This window comes from Andrena cerasifolii, chromosome 1 (genome assembly GCF_050908995.1).
Source record: "Andrena cerasifolii isolate SP2316 chromosome 1, iyAndCera1_principal, whole genome shotgun sequence".
In the NCBI taxonomy this organism is placed as follows: Eukaryota; Metazoa; Arthropoda; class Insecta; order Hymenoptera; family Andrenidae; genus Andrena; species Andrena cerasifolii.
Genome location: NC_135118.1, coordinates 26,879,644 through 26,895,999, shown reverse-complemented (window position 1 = coordinate 26,895,999; position 16,356 = coordinate 26,879,644). Strand labels below are relative to the sequence as shown.

Here is a 16,356-nt window from a genome sequence, read left to right as displayed (position 1 = left end):
TCCGAATATTTCATTCGACGAGCACGGAAGCGATTGTGTTTCTAATGTCATCTCGCGGAGAAAAATCAATTTTATCGGACGTTCGATATTTAAATTTAGTTTCTATTATTTTGCTTACAAGGGATGATCCCGAACCCGAAAATTAAAAAAATTCTGAAACTGCGAATACGTAGGGGATTTCCTCGTGATTACAACGCAATTTTTATTCGCTGTCCAAATTCACTCGAAGGGGGTGAAATTAACCCCCGAAAATTCGGCTATTTTCCGATTCTGTGTTATAACTCGCGAAGTGTAAGAAACAGAAAAAAAGTTTCCAGACAAAAGTTACTTCTTTTAATTAGATCTTTCGTTTGAAACTTTTGTTTGAAACATTTTTTTCTGTCTGTTGTACTTTGAGAGTTATACGCGAAAAAGTGGAAGTGGCAATTTGACTTTGAGGTCAGTTTTCACCTCCTTACAGGGCGATAGGAATCAGTTCAACCTTACAGGTTGAAAGAAAAATATTCTGTTTTCATTTTATCGTTAAAAATGGTCTGCATTTTTAGGTATATTTTTTTCTTTCTTCCAGATGATAAAATACATCAAACAAAAGTATAGAGGGTTCATATACATCTGATACTTCGGGCGCTAAAGGGTTAAACACTGCGACTTCCACTAAATTTTTTAAAACTTCTAAATACTCAAAAAAAAATTCTAATCGAACTCCTTATCTCGTTGAGAAGAATTATTATTCTACGCCGTCTCCGGAGAATATCGATGACTTTCAACTTTGTCCACGACTTATCCCTCGATATCTGCTGTATCAGAGCGTCGAGAAAGACGGATGCCTTCTATAACGGGGCGCCGAGCAGTGTGTACCATGAAAAGGATGCCTCGGACAAAAAGATATTTTTGTCGGAGGCCATGGGTGTCACGGCGATAATATCGCCGGGGTGGCACCAGAATCGTTTTTGTTACCGTACGTATATATGCCTGGTATTAGTAACCACGAAGTGACGAAGTGAAGTAACAGTGCGTCCAACGATGCTGTGCGCGGCAATCACGCTTCTTTCCGCTCTGCTTTGCATCCTCTGCGTCTACGATTCCCTAAAGCCAAAGTACTTCCCGCCTGGTGCGTTATCGTAAACAAAATAACCGCTGAAGCACAGTAATTAACAATTAGCAGTATACTCAGTGTAACAACCAGTAGCTAAAGTCTTCTTCAAGTACTCCCGCGTTGCTCCACATCAGTGTATTGGCTATCCAGAAGTCGTTCGAGGAAGCCAGCGCAGTTGTCTTAACATTCGCTATAACTACCCCCAGCTGTTGTGACTTTTAATTGAAACGTGTAGAGGTGACTCTTCGCGCAATTAATTTTCTTCTTAAATGTTCGGGTAGGTCCCAGATGGCTGCCGCTCGTCGGCTGCTTCCTCACGTTCCGTCGGCTGAAAGCGAAGCACGGGTTCGCTTACCTTTCTTTTCAAGAACTGATGAAAGCTTACGGTCCGATTTTGGGCTTGAAGCTGGGTAGCCAGAAGGTGGTGGTGATTTCAACGCACGATCTGGTGAAGAAGGTTCTTCTTCAGGACGAGTTCAATGGCAGGCCTGATGGCTTCTTCTTCAGGGTACGCGCCTTTGGGAAGAGAAGAGGTGTGTTACTGTGTGCGGGATAGTTTCTTGTTAACTAGAATTTCAAGGGCTAAGTGATTAGTTAATCGGGTTCGATCGTAAAGAAAAGTAGTAAAGAATTCTGGTGCACGCATTCTGGCAGGCATTTTGTTCACGGAAGGAACGACGTGGTCTCAGTGTCGACGTTTTACCATGCGCCACCTCAGATCCTTCGGGCTGGGCCAGTCAAGCATGGAGAAACAATTGACCGTCGAAGCGGAGGGTCTTGTCGATCATCTCCGACGTGCCAGCGCAAAGGGCCCAGTGCCCATGCACACGGCCTTCGACATCGCTGTCCTCAACTCCCTTTGGTCCATGTTCGCTGGGCACAGGTTCGACTACGGGAACGAGAAGCTCGGGGACATGCTGGAGACTGTGCACGATGCCTTCAGGTAAGTTAGAAACCAGAGAAATCTGTATTCCAGCCGCAGGCTTGGAGGAAAGTGGAATGAGACTGAAGGGACTTCGTGGTAACCTAAAGAAATTCATAGTAATTTCAAAAAATCATAGTAGGTAGTTTACAGAAATTCAGGATAAGCTAGACAAAATTTATAGTAATTTATAAAAAAGCGTAGAGATTTAAAAAAAACTCGTGACGATAAAACAAAATCATAGTAATTGAATAAAATTCATAGAAATTTAAAAAAAATATTGACAATCTAAAATAACTTTATAGCAATAATAATTCTTAGTAATTTAAAAAAAAACTCATGGTAATCTAAAAAAAATCATGGTAAGCTAGAAAAAAATTATAGTAATTTAAAAAATTCGTAGAGATTTAAAAAACTCATGGTGATAAAAAATCATAGTAATTTAAAGAAATTCATGATAAGCTAGAAAAAATTATAGTAATTTAAAAAATTCGTAGAGATTTAAAAAAATCATAGAAATTTAAAAAAAAATTATTGACAGTCTAAAATAACTTTATAGCAGTAATAATTCTTAGTAATTTAAAAAAAATCATGGTAATCTAAAAAAATTCATGATAAGCTAGAAAAAAATTATAGTAATTTAAAAAATTCGTAGAGATTTAAAAAATAACTCATGATGATAAAAAAAAATAGTAATTTAAAAAAATTCATAGAAATTTAAAAAAAAATATTGACAATGTAAAATAACTTTATAACAATAATAATTCTTAGTAATTTAAAAAAAAACTCATGGTAATCTAAAAAAAATCATGGTAAGCTAGAAAAAAATTATAGTAATTTAAAAAATTCGTAGAGATTTAAAAAACTCATGGTGATAAAAAATCATAGTAATTTAAAGAAATTCATGATAAGCTAGAAAAAATTATAGTAATTTAAAAAATTCGTAGAGATTTAAAAAAATCATAGAAATTTAAAAAAAAATTATTGACAGTCTAAAATAACTTTATAGCAGTAATAATTCTTAGTAATTTAAAAAAAATCATGGTAATCTAAAAAAATTCATGATAAGCTAGAAAAAAATTATAGTAATTTAAAAAATTCGTAGAGATTTAAAAAATAACTCATGATGATAAAAAAAAATAGTAATTTAAAAAAATTCATAGAAATTTAAAAAAAAATATTGACAATGTAAAATAACTTTATAACAATAATAATTCTTAATATTTAAAAAAAAATCATGGTAATCTAAAAAAAATCATATTAATTTAAACAAAATCATGGTGATCTTATTTTATAGAATCATATACACTTTGAATCCTACATTTTCTGTTTCCAAACATCCAAAAATAATTCTACTTTATTTTCTGTACCAATCATACCGATTTCCCCCCCACAGAGGCAAGTCCCTTTTTCATCAATCCTCTTATTTCTTTCATCTCCCAAAGATTAATGGACACCATGGGCGGCATAGTCTCCCAAATGCCCTTTCTGCGCTTCGTGATACCAGAATTGTCCGGTTACAACGAGCTAATGCGGATTCTGCAGAAGCTCTGGAGCTTTCTGGACGACGAGATCAGCATCCACGAGAAACGATTGTCTGGGAGTCAGCCGGAGGATCTGATCGATGCGTTCCTCCTAGAAATCTCGACTAATAACGTGGAGCGCAATGCCACGATCTTCGATCGTCAGTAGCTCCTCGCCCAGTCTAAACAGAAAGCATGACGCGAGTTTCTGTTAAAAAATAATTCGACGTTCTTTTCAGGGGAGGCGTTGCTCGTCCTGTGCCTGGATCTCTTCTTAGCCGGCTCGAAAACCACCACCGACACTTTGGCCAGCACGTTGCTATTCCTATCGTTGCACCCGGAGTGGACGAAGGTGCTCCAGGAGGAACTGGACAATGTAGTGGGCAGATCTCGACCCCCCGTTTTGGGCGATTATTCATCCTTGCCGATGATGGAAGCGTTTCTCGCGGAGGTAACAAGCTGACGCTCCTACGACAAAGACTGTGGCTGCTCGTTACGCAGATTACTTATTACCGTGGTCGCCAATTACAGTAACTGCTCGTCTCAGCGACTGTTCTTTGCAGTTACTAATCGTTACGGCTTCGCGCAATTGTTGGGAATTGTACTTGCAGAAGCTATGCAATCGATAATTATCGTGCACGCTGTTGTGGATGGTAATTCCTGAAATTGGCGATTTCTGTGACACTTAATTGTCCCCATTAAGGGCTCGTACGCGGGGGATGTTAAAAGACTGTTGTAATGTTAACTAAAAGCGACGTAATCGACTAATTCTTGAGCAGATACAGAGGTTCCTGATCCTGGCGCCGCTTGGAGTGCCCCACAAGGCCATGAGAGACATCACTCTCAGCGGGTATCGCATACCCAAGGTAAACACCGTGAACGACCACCGCAAATATTATCCCCGGTGCTCGCCCAAGTATTGGTAAACATGCTCCCGTTATTTTAGGACACAATCGTGCTCCTGGATTTTCACAGTGTCCACAATGACCAGGCGTACTGGGACCATCCTGAACAATTCCGACCGCAACGGTTCCTGGACGAGAGTGGCCGGTTCTGTCCAAACAACGCGAGCATGCCTTTCGGTCTAGGCAAGTTAAAGAATTCGTGCCACTTATTTCGCAAGATTATACTCCCGATTCCAAGTCACCGAGTTTCTCTTTTATATAATACCGCCTTAAAGCACAGCTTAAAGTGGGACTTAAATTATAACGAAGTGTTAAGGGGATGAAATCGTGGGGTGCCTGTATTTCCCACGCGGTCCTACAAAGCAACTGTGCAAAATTTCATCCAGATCGGTCGAAGGGTTTGGGAGTTAACGAGGAGCGTACAGATATTCTATTTTATATCTAATATATTAATCTTTGACCTGGCGATAGAATGGCCATTTCGTTAGTTCCTACCGCATAATTTGCCAGATAAAATCAAAATCTTCTGATCCGGACACGCGGCGCGTTACTGTTAGAGGGGCGCCACTTAAATAGAAATTCGATGGAAAGCGGAAAAGATTCAAAATCCCCGCAGATGCCGACGCAAAATGTTTAAACCATGACGGGCATTATGCGTGTTCAGGCAAGAGACGTTGCCCGGGAGAAATGCTGGCCCGGACTTCCTTATTCTTATTCTTCGCCTACGTTATCCATTACTTCGACGTCCAAGTTTCACCTGACCATGGCAAACCAGACCCAAGCGGCCACGACGGTTTCACTATATCCCCCAAACCGTACTATCTGAAGCTCACTGCGAGACCTGACACTCAAGACTCTGGTGCGACGTAAAGGAGAACGATTTAAGCCGGGAATCCACCGGGAAGCTAAGCTAATCTAAGCTAAGCTAAGCTGTGCTATGTTTTAACGTAGCTTTTGGTGGAAACGGTTCCATAAGAATGTATCGAAGCTAATTTTTTTAAAACGTAGCATAGCACAGCATAGCTTAGCTTAGCTTCTCGGTGAGTTCCCGGCTTTAAGGAAAAGTGAGTACCTTTCTCATTCTCAGACTATCAAGATTTCAGTATATATTTATTAAACTAATTAATGTAAAGCGGTCACTGAACCATAACGTCACTTTAGAGTCCAAATTTGACGATCCTTTGGCGCAGGCGACCCCTCAATTATTTTGAGCCATGTTAATGCAATTATTAAACTTGAAGAAATATATATTTGACAGTACTGCGGTATAGGTGATTCTCTATTTATTAACTGGAATTACTGAACTTTCAGAAATTTGAATTTGACGATCTTTTATTGTAGATAGCACTACCGTTCATTTTGTAATTGGAATTTAAGTGATATTTCATTATTTTTTTTTGTTAGCAACGCAAGGGGAGAGACGACGACGTTAACTGACATCTTCGTCGCCCCCGTCTATTTTCCAGTGATAGGATAATATTTGGCTGCAGCACAGTCAGACTCAATATAAAGGACTGGATCGCCACGTGGCGGCACCGAGGAAGGTACATTTGGACTTCCGCGAAACGCGGTGATTTCGTCGAACGCGTAAAACGATGGGTTAAAGCGACTTTCACGCGGCAGGAATAATAAACAATATTTGAGAGAAAAATTTGTTTAAGTCAAACAAACCCCGTCGTCTATCCGCGGGTCGAGCTACTTCGAAACCGCAGAACCTCCGTCTTCTGTGCCGAAGAAATACCGCTGTTATCAAACATCGCTTCTAATTAAGGGGGTAGGTTACCCTCGATAGCCCTAAAACAGGCCTTTTTTCAAACGCAAATTGTAAAGTGATTAATAACAGTAGAGAGAACGTTTTTGTCTAGTTTTAATCTTTATTCTATGAGCTTTAACACCAAAAAAGAAAAGTCTAAATATCTCTATATACATAAAAGTTGTGAGTAAAAACGTAAAGGCGTGTACCCGGTGCACCGTTTGATGGTGAACATAAAATCTCGAAAACCGCTCCCACGATTTGAATGAAAATTTAATGAGAGATGCAGAAAACCATTCTCTACGATGTGTCGGGAACAGATTTTCGAGACAAATTCTTAAAAAAAAGATAAAAATATTTTTCATACAGAAATCGATAAAATCGTATTTTTCAACATAAAAATTGTATTATTTGTTTTCTCGAAAATCTGCTCGCGACACATCGTAGAGAATGGTTTTCTGCATCTCTCATTAAATTTTCATCCAAATCGTTGGAGCGGTTTTCGAGATTTTATGTTCACCATCAAACGGTGCACCGCGTACACGCCTCTACGTTTTTACTCACAACTTTTATGTACATAGAGATATTTAGACTTTTCTTTTTTGGTGTTAAAGCTCATAGAATAACGATTAAAACTAGAAACAAACATTCTCTCTACTGTTATTTATCACTTTACAATTTGCGTTTGAAAAAAGGCCTGTTTTAGGGCTATCGAGGGTAACCTACCCCCTTAAGTAAAAGGACGTGCACGCCAAACGAGCCCGCCAAATCGCACGCTACAGACGGCTGTACAAGGGCGAGAAGGAAGGGGACGAATACTTCACGCAAACTTTATTGTTCATTCGCCCGCGTCTTCGTATCTTTTTAATTTAATTTTTACAAAACTAATTCCGCTCGCTGCCGCGGGCATTACTAACGAGCTACTTCTAATAAGCGGTCGCGGAGCCGCGCGAGTAAAGTATTATTTATCGTGGCACGGCTAATATCTCATAAGGCTTCGGCGAGAATGCCAGACCGGCATTCATTTCTACGGACGTGGGCCCCTTGCCCTCGATTGGAAGTAGCGAATACTTTTGCATCACGCCGACGAATAGGAGGAACATCGCAGCCCTCGCAAGTGCGTCCCCTGGACACCGTCTTCTTCCTGCATGAACACAATAAGATAAATGAAATTGGGGATGAAATTCACGAGGGAATGCAATAATTCTCTACATTAGGGTCTTTGGGTTATCAGTTGAATCTTAGCATGAATGTAATATATAATTTTTTAAAAAACATGCTTGTATTAAAATGTACTAAACAGGAAAAAAAGAATTCTGATATCGGCCTAAATGGCTGCCTTAGAAGAATTCCCTCATATGACAGAGAAAAACGTGGGACGTAAATATTGAAATGTCCCTTTTGTATAAATGGTTATAATGCTCTACGTATTCTGATGCATTAGTTTCCGCATTCTGCAAGAACGTCCTTGGTGCACGAGCTTTTTAAGGAGGAGTCTAATTCCTCGATTCAAAGTCTGCTCTGAGATCTAACCAGATTAAAAGTCAAGACAAAACCATGCCGTTGAGCAGTTAATTTCTGCATAACTTTTAATATCCAATATTTACGCCCCACTAAAATTATTTGTATCCTGTTTAGTACATTTTAATAAAAGCTTGCTTTTAACGAAAACTTCGAAGTTTCAAGCCGATCGGATATGTGGAAGTGAGTCAAAATCAGCTTACAAGATTCACCATAACAAACTAAGAAAACACACAAGTGAAGCTATGTATAAAAGCTTGCAGAAAATTAACTATTTAACCTTTAGAAGGCCGGGCTGACCGCTATAGTAGCCACCTAAGAATTTGGATACTTTATCGGCCACTTTGGTGGTATATATGCATCAATTTTAAGTAAATAAAATTTACAATTTCAATGAAAAAATCCCGGCCCTCTAAAGATTAAGGATTCTACTGCCGTTGAGCAGAGGCGCAGTAACTCCTGTGCTCGCATAATAATTAACTACGCGTGGCACTCGCGGTGACTGTGCCAATTAGCCAGAGACAAGTGTACGTTCGTTTTTCTTTCGCGCCGTATGGCATTTCCGGCTTTCCTAGAGACACCCGGAAGCGGAGGGAAGATGCGGCTTAATAGAGACATTCACGCGAGTTAATCACCCGAGATTTCTATTTATACCTTCCACGATAGAAACTTCATTACCGAGCGCTTCCTTCGTATTAAAAAACAATGGAAGCATTTAATCGCGCAGGATGTTCCAGAAGCGAATAACCAGGGGCAGATAGCTTTTATGGGAGGTGATCGAGTTTTCCTTCCCGAAGATTTCTACAATCTTCGATTCCCTACCTCCTCCAAAGATCAAGGAACTGCCAGGTGGGTCGTAGACGCCATCCTTGAGGAACCTTTCCGGGTTGTACGTCTGTGGATCGGGATAAACGTTAGGATCCATGTTAACGGAGTACACGTTGAGTAGAATAGTGGATTCCTTTGGTAGTCTGTAATCCTCGAGGCTAGTGTCGCGAAGAACACGGCGCGGCCCGATCACGGGGAGCACAGGCCACATGCGTTGCGACTCAGCCATTACAGCCTCCGTGTAAGGAAGCCTGTAACAATAAAGAATTTCGGCTTTCTTGTTGCATGCATTTCTCTAATGCCTCGTCGCCTCTAAATCCCGCTTTTACTCTCTCACGCGCGCACTCTAAAGGTAGGTTTTCCCATACGCGACTGGGCGCAACGTTAAGAATTTCAAAGTCGATTTCCTCGAAAATGCAGCGCGATGTCAAAAAAGGTTACTGCTTCTTTTCGACTTATAGCGAGTAAATAAGTCGAGAAAAAGGAATAAATTTTTTTGATATTGCACTTGGTTTGTGTTGACGGTAATAGGGGAGACCGGGGCTAGTTGATACGTTCTTCAGTTTTCAATTTTTTTAACTTTCGTTTGCATTAATTACTTAATAACAAATATGCCAAAATATACTTTGGTCCTTCCACTTTAATATGTAGTAAACAAAAACTTGAGAAACTGCGTACAAAATGAATGAAAAAATGTTATTTGGACGAAGGCAAAGTGTATCAATTTACCCCACTGCGGGGCTAGTTGATACGTTAGTCTGTTTTAAATTTTTTAAATTTATTTGAATTAATTCCTTAATAACAAATATACCAAAATATACTTTGTTCCTCCCTCTTTAATATATAGTAAGTGAAAACTGGAGAAAGTACATACAAACTGAACGAAAAAATGTTACTTGGACGATCAATTTTGATGTATCAAAACTATTTTTTGTTTCTCTATATGCTTAAACGAAAACGGTTAAAAAACGATTGTTAACGTCAAGGTACACAGACGTACGCTGAATCATAGTAAAGAATTGAACAACAAACTTCACATATCTCGCTCAAATGGAGCTACACATATACGGTGTCGAGATAATTCGTCTGTGTCAACCTGCCCCTGTATCAACTAGCCCCGGTCTCCCCTACTCAGCATAGAAAAAAGCGGATTTTATACGTCGATCTGTCGTCCAAGTCTGGGAGCCTGTTGGACGGAATCACCGAGTCGATCTCCTTTTGGAGCTTGCGTTGCACGTCCTGGTGCACCACCATGCTCAAGAAAAGGAAGTCCAGGGTGGTCCCCGTGGTGGTGCAGCCGGCGAGGAAGAGATCGACCAGTATCATCACTAACTGGTCCTCTGAAAATCATTCGTGAGACCAAACGGTAGAAATCTGTAAAATCCCGAGGGTTTCGCGAAGGAACGTGCAAAACTCTATTCAGTGGCGCACCCAGAGGTGGAACCAAGGTGCCCTGACACCCTCCAAAGAAAAAGGAAAAAAGAGATTAATATATCCACGACTGAAGCAATTCAGGAACTTTGTAAAGCGAAAAGTAAACTGGATTTTATTCTCTAAATAAATGTTTATAATCGCCTAATGAATTTTATTGAATTTGCATAAAAAAATATTTGTATCCCTTCAACTGGGCTCCCCCTAAAATTAAATCCTGAATGCGCCACTGGTTCAATTAGCCTACCGATTTTGTTAGAGGAGGCATTACTACCGTCAGAATGGAAAGGGAACTTAGTCTCGCAGTGCGAATGCTTTGCAAAGAGTTGAATCTGATAATTGATTACAGAAGAAGCTGGAGAAGCGCTCAAAGATACAACGTAGATAAAGCAGTTCACAAGCAACTGTACCAGTGAAAACGGAACTGGACTCTTTGTTATTGGCCATCTCGCGTAGGAACATGTCTATCAAGTCCGTCTCGGTGCCCACGACGTACTTCTCTCTGTGCTCGGTGATAGTCTCCTGTGAGAAAGGAAAAGGGTATCGTGACTGGCTGAGATTATCAGACAACAAGTGGATATTCATAAACGCGAAATCGCGATTGATTTACATAACGGACGAACCATTAAGAAGTCCTTGAGCTCGTTGTTCAGCGTGACGAGAAGGTTGTACCCGGAGACTTCAGGTGCAATGTAACGGATCCAGGGGAAAGTGGAGAGAAGCCCGCCGACCATGTCGAACGCTCGCGCGCGACGTTCCATCAAGTCCATAAAATACTGTAACCTACGGGTAGAAAGACAGAAAGAGAGACGTTAGAGAAGACAATAAACGATCGAGACCCGATGCGCCTCAAATGCGTGACCCACTTAAGCCTCGCTTCTGAACTCTCGCTATGGCTCGTTACCATCAATTTCAGATTTGCCCCCGCGACTCTTCGCGAACTATCGAGCGGTCCCTTTCTTTCTCCAGCAATAAGAATAGATGACTGGCGAACAGCTCATTCGAATAAATTTTACATGATTGGAGTGCAAGCGAAGAAACGTGAGTTAGAAGCTGTTTTTCTTTCTTTCTACTTCGCCTAGTTCGATCTATTAGTATCGTCCTCAGTTAGGGGATAATTATCGCGTTGTTAATTGAGCCATTTATTTTGAAAGTGGCGTAAGTCCATTTATGCTCGAATCAAGATATCGAAAGGTTTGCGTTGGATTAAATTTAAAAATATGGGTAACAGATAACGTAGTAGTATAATATTTTTGAGTTTCCAAGGGTGTCAAATTTATCATCCCAATTAGCATATTTAACATTATTTAAGAAATAATATGTGTTTGATGGCTATGAATGCACTTACGCCACTTTCGAAATCTTAAGACGTTTTCAATTCTTAAGAAAGCACAAGTCCGTAGGAAAAGTAAGTTCCCCTTGAAATAAAAATAAATGTATACTTTTATGTTATAAAATCAAAAAAAATTTCAACTTCTATTTTTTGTCAAGTAATTTTCAAAGGGGAAAGGACGCCCGAAATGCACCAATTTTTGCAGATATCTTTCAATTTATTTCCAAAACTAAGGGTCTAGGAAAAAATCTGACCATTCCACGCGATGCAGCGGATAATAACGGCTATTGAATGTTACAAGTCCGAAAAAAAAGTCAAAATATGTTGTACTGTGTTGTGGGTTCGTTGCGTTTAACTAATTTTTTGTCATTTTGAGGGTTGGTAGCTTTCTGCATCAGTAGGGCCAATTAATTCTTCATTCCCGCGATACTTTCCTTTCAGCGTTACTTCAACGAAAGAGAAATATCGTACATACAAACGATCGCGAGTTTGGCCAGCGGGTTTACACGCGTCGAAGACCAAATACGTGGAAAACGGTAGTCATCGAGGCAGAGAAATCGGTCTGTGCATGTACCTCGTGGTCTCGCAGAATCGCTTTCCCGTCGTCAGCGTCCACAGGACGTTTATCACCGCGGGAGCGATCACTGGCTTCAATCGCCGCGCACCCCCCTTCTTCAGGTTCTCCAGGACTATGACCAACTCGTCCTTGATCATCTCCGACATCTTACGTTTCCCGAAGCCGAACTCCCTCAGGGTCTGCACCATCCAGGTGCGTAGTTCTTTCCATTCCTCGCCATCGTTCATCGTAATCCCTATTGTTCACAATACGATTACAACGTCAACTAACAATTTTATTAATGAAGTATGTAGATAGTAGACCAAACGACTGGTAAATTTTTTTTTCCAGGGAAGGGAGGCAACTTTGAGATGACGCTAAAGAAAAATACAGTAGATGAAAAACAACCCTTGCGATGACATCGACGAATCGGATCATAAAACACGCGGTGCGAGTGGAGTAGCTCTCCTGCTTTTTTTAATCCATTTTGTAGTGCCAATTTACTTGAAAATTTAAAACCGACATTTAATAATATTCACTTCTTTTGTATAAACTTAATGAAGATCAGTTTCTAAGAATAAGCGATTTTTTTCAAAAGCCAGCAACTGCCCCTTCCCCTCCTGCACATCCATGATAGTGAGGCCTCCAATGTGCTTGCCCAAACAGAAGGCGGTGCCCCAATCATCCCCCATTTCACCTGAAGCTACAAACATCCCTGTTACTTGGTATCTCCAGCTAATAGTTTATTCGGGTGATGTTATAACTCAGGGGTGGCGAACCTTTTTATCTGCGCGTATTAAAAATTTGTAAAAAATATTTTGTGAATCGGATATTTCTCATTTTTTTGTTTGCAGAAGAAACATTTTTAAGTTTGATTTTATTTTCTATTGTTAATCTTAAAACCAAGGGTGTACTGGTCACGAAAATATAATAAAAAAAATTAGTTTTTTAATGTTTGGCTATAATTTTTTTACCGTCAAACACAAAGTGATCCGATTCGCCCCGGTCTACCCTAATAGCTTTTCTGCTGATTAGATATGCGTAAAGGAAACTGCTCAGTCGTAACAGGGTATGACGAGTGTTAAGGTAGATAACAAATACAAATGGTAATTTTTTTCCTGCTGAATAAAAATACCAAGGAGATACCACTGTCGTAATTGGGTGTGTAATGGATGTAGTAGGTAAACAATAGAAGCGTTAAGTAGGACACTCGGGTGCTTTCTGCATGAAACGCATACATTAGATTCCTCAGCCTTTTCTACATATGCCCACTAAATTTCGTTGCCGTATCTTTCAAATCGACAGAGCTGTGGTGAAATTTTGTGAATCAATGTTGATCAGCTGACCCTATTTATTACCTATACCCTTATTTTTTAATTAGGACTATCGTTTGAAAAAAGTGATACGCTAGTTATAACACAAAATAGGAACATAGCCGGATTTTCAAGGGTCAATTTCACTCCCTTAGAAAAAATTCGGGCAGCAAAAAAGAATTGCGCCTAATGCATACAAAGTTTCATAATTGTTGGAATTCAAGGGTTGAGGATCTCCCCTTGCAAGCCAAACATACATCAACCTAAACATGGCACGACCTGTGACAATTTTTTCAATATTCTATAGTTTTTCAAAGCTTATGCAAATATTAAATAACTAATAAAAAAATAATGTTAAAACAACACATTTTTCTATATTTTTCCATTTTATGCAAGGAGGGCCTGAGAGGGCTATAATTAAAATTAATTTCACTGATTAATTTGTTACATAATTTCGATTGTAATAATGCAAGTGCGAAGGAGATATATGCAATTTTGAAATATTATGCACTAGAATATCTAAGTTGGTAATGTTTGGGCGGCGTTTTTCACCAGAAATACCAATACCTGACTTCTTTCCCAAATTTCTAATGTTAATAAATTCGTTCCAAGGGCGTCCATCGTACTCGTCGTTCTTCAGCACTGTATTAACGGGCTTGGTTCCGGAAACAATCACCACCCTGCTGTTACCAAGGTCCAAGGTTATCAAGTCGCTACCGTATCGCTTGGAAAGCTCGAGGAACGCCAAATGCTGCGCCCCGAGTTTTTGGGTTAAACGCTTCAATAAGTAGTGGTTGCCGATAAACGGCCAGGGGAATGGTCCTGAAAGATAACGGCGGCTTTAGGCAAGGCAAGGGGGCGCGAAACATTGTATAACACCGTGCGTGTCGATTGCGCGTGTACCTAAATGGAAAAAGAAAATATTTCAAAAATTTAGGAACAACTTTTTTTATCCAGTCTCCTCGCAATTTACAAAAACATATATTACAGAATAGAGGTAGATCGAAACTTGCATCAAAATTTGGCCTTCCAAAGATTTTAATTACAGATGGATTTTTCTAAAAGCGGCGAAACCCAAAAGAGTTTTGAGTTCTCGAAACTCGAAACTTTGCACTTTTCTCGTCACTCGAAATTCCCGGAAGCCACATAAGAAAAAGTTTATCTGCCTCAAGTGCCTTGGGAATTTGTATATTGTTATATTTCGGTTTGTATTTTGCTCAACTGTACGGTTAGTAGAGATTTGTGGAAGAATGTTGCTCACTTCAGTTGTTAAGGCAAGATCAAGCACTTCAAGTTTCAGGAGTAACAAGTTAAGGGACTTACAAAGTTACGGGTTCGAGTTTCGAGAATTTAAAAATTAGCTTCGAACCGAACCCTAATTTTAATACTTCCGGTGTAGTGTGTAGCTATCGCGTATACCGTCTATCGCTTTGATGACGAAGCAATTGGTTCGCCTTACAAAATAGCGACAAGCATTGAAATATGCGAGATTAAGAACTGCCCACATTTGTATTTCCACGGTTTCCTTATTCACGAGTGTTATCGTTGGCAGAAATCTTGCTATTAATTTCATTCGCAGTACGTGGAACAGGCGCGAGTTTAAACCGGTCAACTGGTCCAATCAAACTGATCCCTATACGCGTTACGAGAACTTATTCTCACCATTAATCATTCAATTCATCGAGACACTTTATTATACACATAATTCAGCTGATTAAAACAGTTCATAATCGCCAAGAACAAAGGAGAGCAGAACACGGAAACGAATCTGAACACGTTTCTACTGAAGATTAGTAGTAAATTCCATCCACATAACCAAGTTCCATGTTTTTATTCAAGCTCCGCGTCAAATACTCGATACATCGCTCTACCCTAATTCTTAAAGAAAAACTAAAAAAAGCACGCTTCGGTTTCGAGTCAGCCGATGAAAGCTCGACTGACCCCGTACTGCACTGATCAAGCACCACGATTGTATCTCACGCACTATTTAAATAACACCCGTTACCTGGCGGAGACTTTGTCGTTTTGCGTCCGGTCGCCAGGGAGATCAGTAGCAGTATCACGATCACTAACGTGATGGTGGCGAGCATCATTGAACGTTCCTTCCTTTCCGGTTTCCTGCGATTAACGGGCGAGGATAAACAATTGACGGAGCGGGGCTGGTTACGTGAAAGAGCGGACGGTAAATCGGGCAACGGAGGAATTTGTCGTTTACGACTAACGTGTGAAACGTGAAACCCCTCGGTTTTATCGATTATCCGTGCTTTAACCACCGCCGATAACGTGGCTGCACGGATAAGCAGCAACACGCACTAAAGTAGTGTTTCGGAGTATCTTATAACGTTAATAACAGTTCGAGCTTCGCTTGGGCTGTAGTGGTAGGATACCTCGTCTAACTATATCTCAGCGAGACATCGGTAACTCACGTCTGCTTCGTTCCTTTGACTTTGACTCCCAAGCTACAATCGGGGAACATCAGTTTTTAAAACTCGCGTCTTCTTTATTCCTTTGACTTAATACGATAAATAAAAGAGACGTGAGTTACCGATGTCTCGCTGAGATATAGTTAGACGAGGTTTCCTACCATTAAGTAGTATTTAATCACGAGTAATGTTGCGTACGATTGTTAGCTCTATTACAGCCCACGCGGAGCGCGAAGTGTTATTAAGGGGTCACTCTAGTATCACGCCGCAAAATTCGGCAACATTCAGGATACTTTTTCTCAGTTTTTCTCAGTTTTTTTTTCACTTATTAAGCTACCTGTAATGTAGACGGAACAATTTTTTTAACACACTTTTAATTGTGTCTTTTCATGGTTATCTAGAGTTCAAAAGCTGAGATCAGCTGATCTCACTCTGAGCTGAAATCACTCCCGCCGTCTTTTCAAAGGCGCGATTTTGAACTCCAGATAACATTGAAAAAACACAATTAAAAGTGTATTTAAAAAATTGTTCAATATACATTACAAGTAGCTTAATAAATGAAAAAAAGTTTGACATTCTTATTCATTGTATTCACTGAGAAAAAAAAGCCTGAATGTTGCCGAATTTTGCGGCGTGATTACCAGAATGGCCCCGTAACATTATAAGATACTCCGAAACACTGCCCTCCTATTTAAAAGCTTTTCATAAAACTCAACGTTATAGTTTGTTCATTCTGAAAAATCTTTCATTAT

General features: G+C 39.9%; 2 protein-coding genes across 4 annotated transcripts in view; one reads left to right on the top strand and one right to left on the bottom strand.

Annotated features, from left to right (window-relative positions):
- Positions 1-6,217, top strand: part of LOC143373514 (methyl farnesoate epoxidase) — a 65,318-nt gene extending 59,101 nt beyond the window's left edge. Inside the window, exons 4-12 of one of the 2 annotated variants that reach the window (XM_076820865.1) lie at positions 569-958; positions 1,378-1,629; positions 1,751-2,039; positions 3,464-3,702; positions 3,781-3,992; positions 4,321-4,407; positions 4,488-4,629; positions 5,111-5,510; positions 5,851-6,217. In XM_076820865.1, the coding sequence (XP_076676980.1) occupies positions 757-958; positions 1,378-1,629; positions 1,751-2,039; positions 3,464-3,702; positions 3,781-3,992; positions 4,321-4,407; positions 4,488-4,629; positions 5,111-5,316 (1,629 nt within the window). In that variant the 5' untranslated portion in view covers positions 569-756 and the 3' untranslated portion in view covers positions 5,317-5,510; positions 5,851-6,217. Of the gene's footprint in view, positions 1-568; positions 959-1,006; positions 1,112-1,377; positions 1,630-1,750; positions 2,040-3,463; positions 3,703-3,780; positions 3,993-4,320; positions 4,408-4,487; positions 4,630-5,110; positions 5,511-5,850 lie in introns of those variants that run through there. The other variant, XM_076820873.1, reaches the window with a different exon arrangement.
- Positions 6,218-7,029: 812 nt separating this feature from the next.
- LOC143373548 (putative cytochrome P450 305a1) lies at positions 7,030-15,771 on the bottom strand. Of its 2 annotated transcripts, XM_076820931.1 has the most exons (9): positions 15,727-15,771; positions 15,187-15,299; positions 13,749-14,003; positions 11,887-12,124; positions 10,603-10,762; positions 10,390-10,501; positions 9,708-9,888; positions 8,543-8,799; positions 7,030-7,343 (listed from the first exon to the last, which is right to left on the bottom strand). In XM_076820931.1, exons 2-9 carry the CDS (start codon positions 15,272-15,274, stop codon positions 7,165-7,167), a joined length of 1,470 nt encoding a protein of 489 aa, XP_076677046.1. In that variant the 5' UTR covers positions 15,275-15,299; positions 15,727-15,771; the 3' UTR covers positions 7,030-7,164. The 2 variants fall into 2 exon arrangements, with proteins under 2 accessions (XP_076677046.1, XP_076677039.1); XM_076820924.1 differs by lacking the exon at positions 15,727-15,771 and having other exon boundaries at positions 15,187-15,481.
- Between the last annotated feature and the right edge of the window lie 585 nt (positions 15,772-16,356).

Bases quoted from the DNA above. Each gene is read 5' to 3' on its own strand.
- LOC143373548 (XM_076820931.1), bottom strand. From the start codon at position 15,274: ATGATGCTCGCCACCATCACGTTAGTGATCGTGATACTGCTACTGATC. The intron at 14,004-15,186 runs GTAACGGGTGTT...GTTATCTTTCAG, and splicing joins AACGACAAAGTCTCCGCCAG to GACCATTCCCCTGGCCGTTT. The intron at 10,763-11,886 runs GTACATGCACAG...TTCTACCCGTAG, and splicing joins CGATTCTGCGAGACCACGAG to GTTACAGTATTTTATGGACT.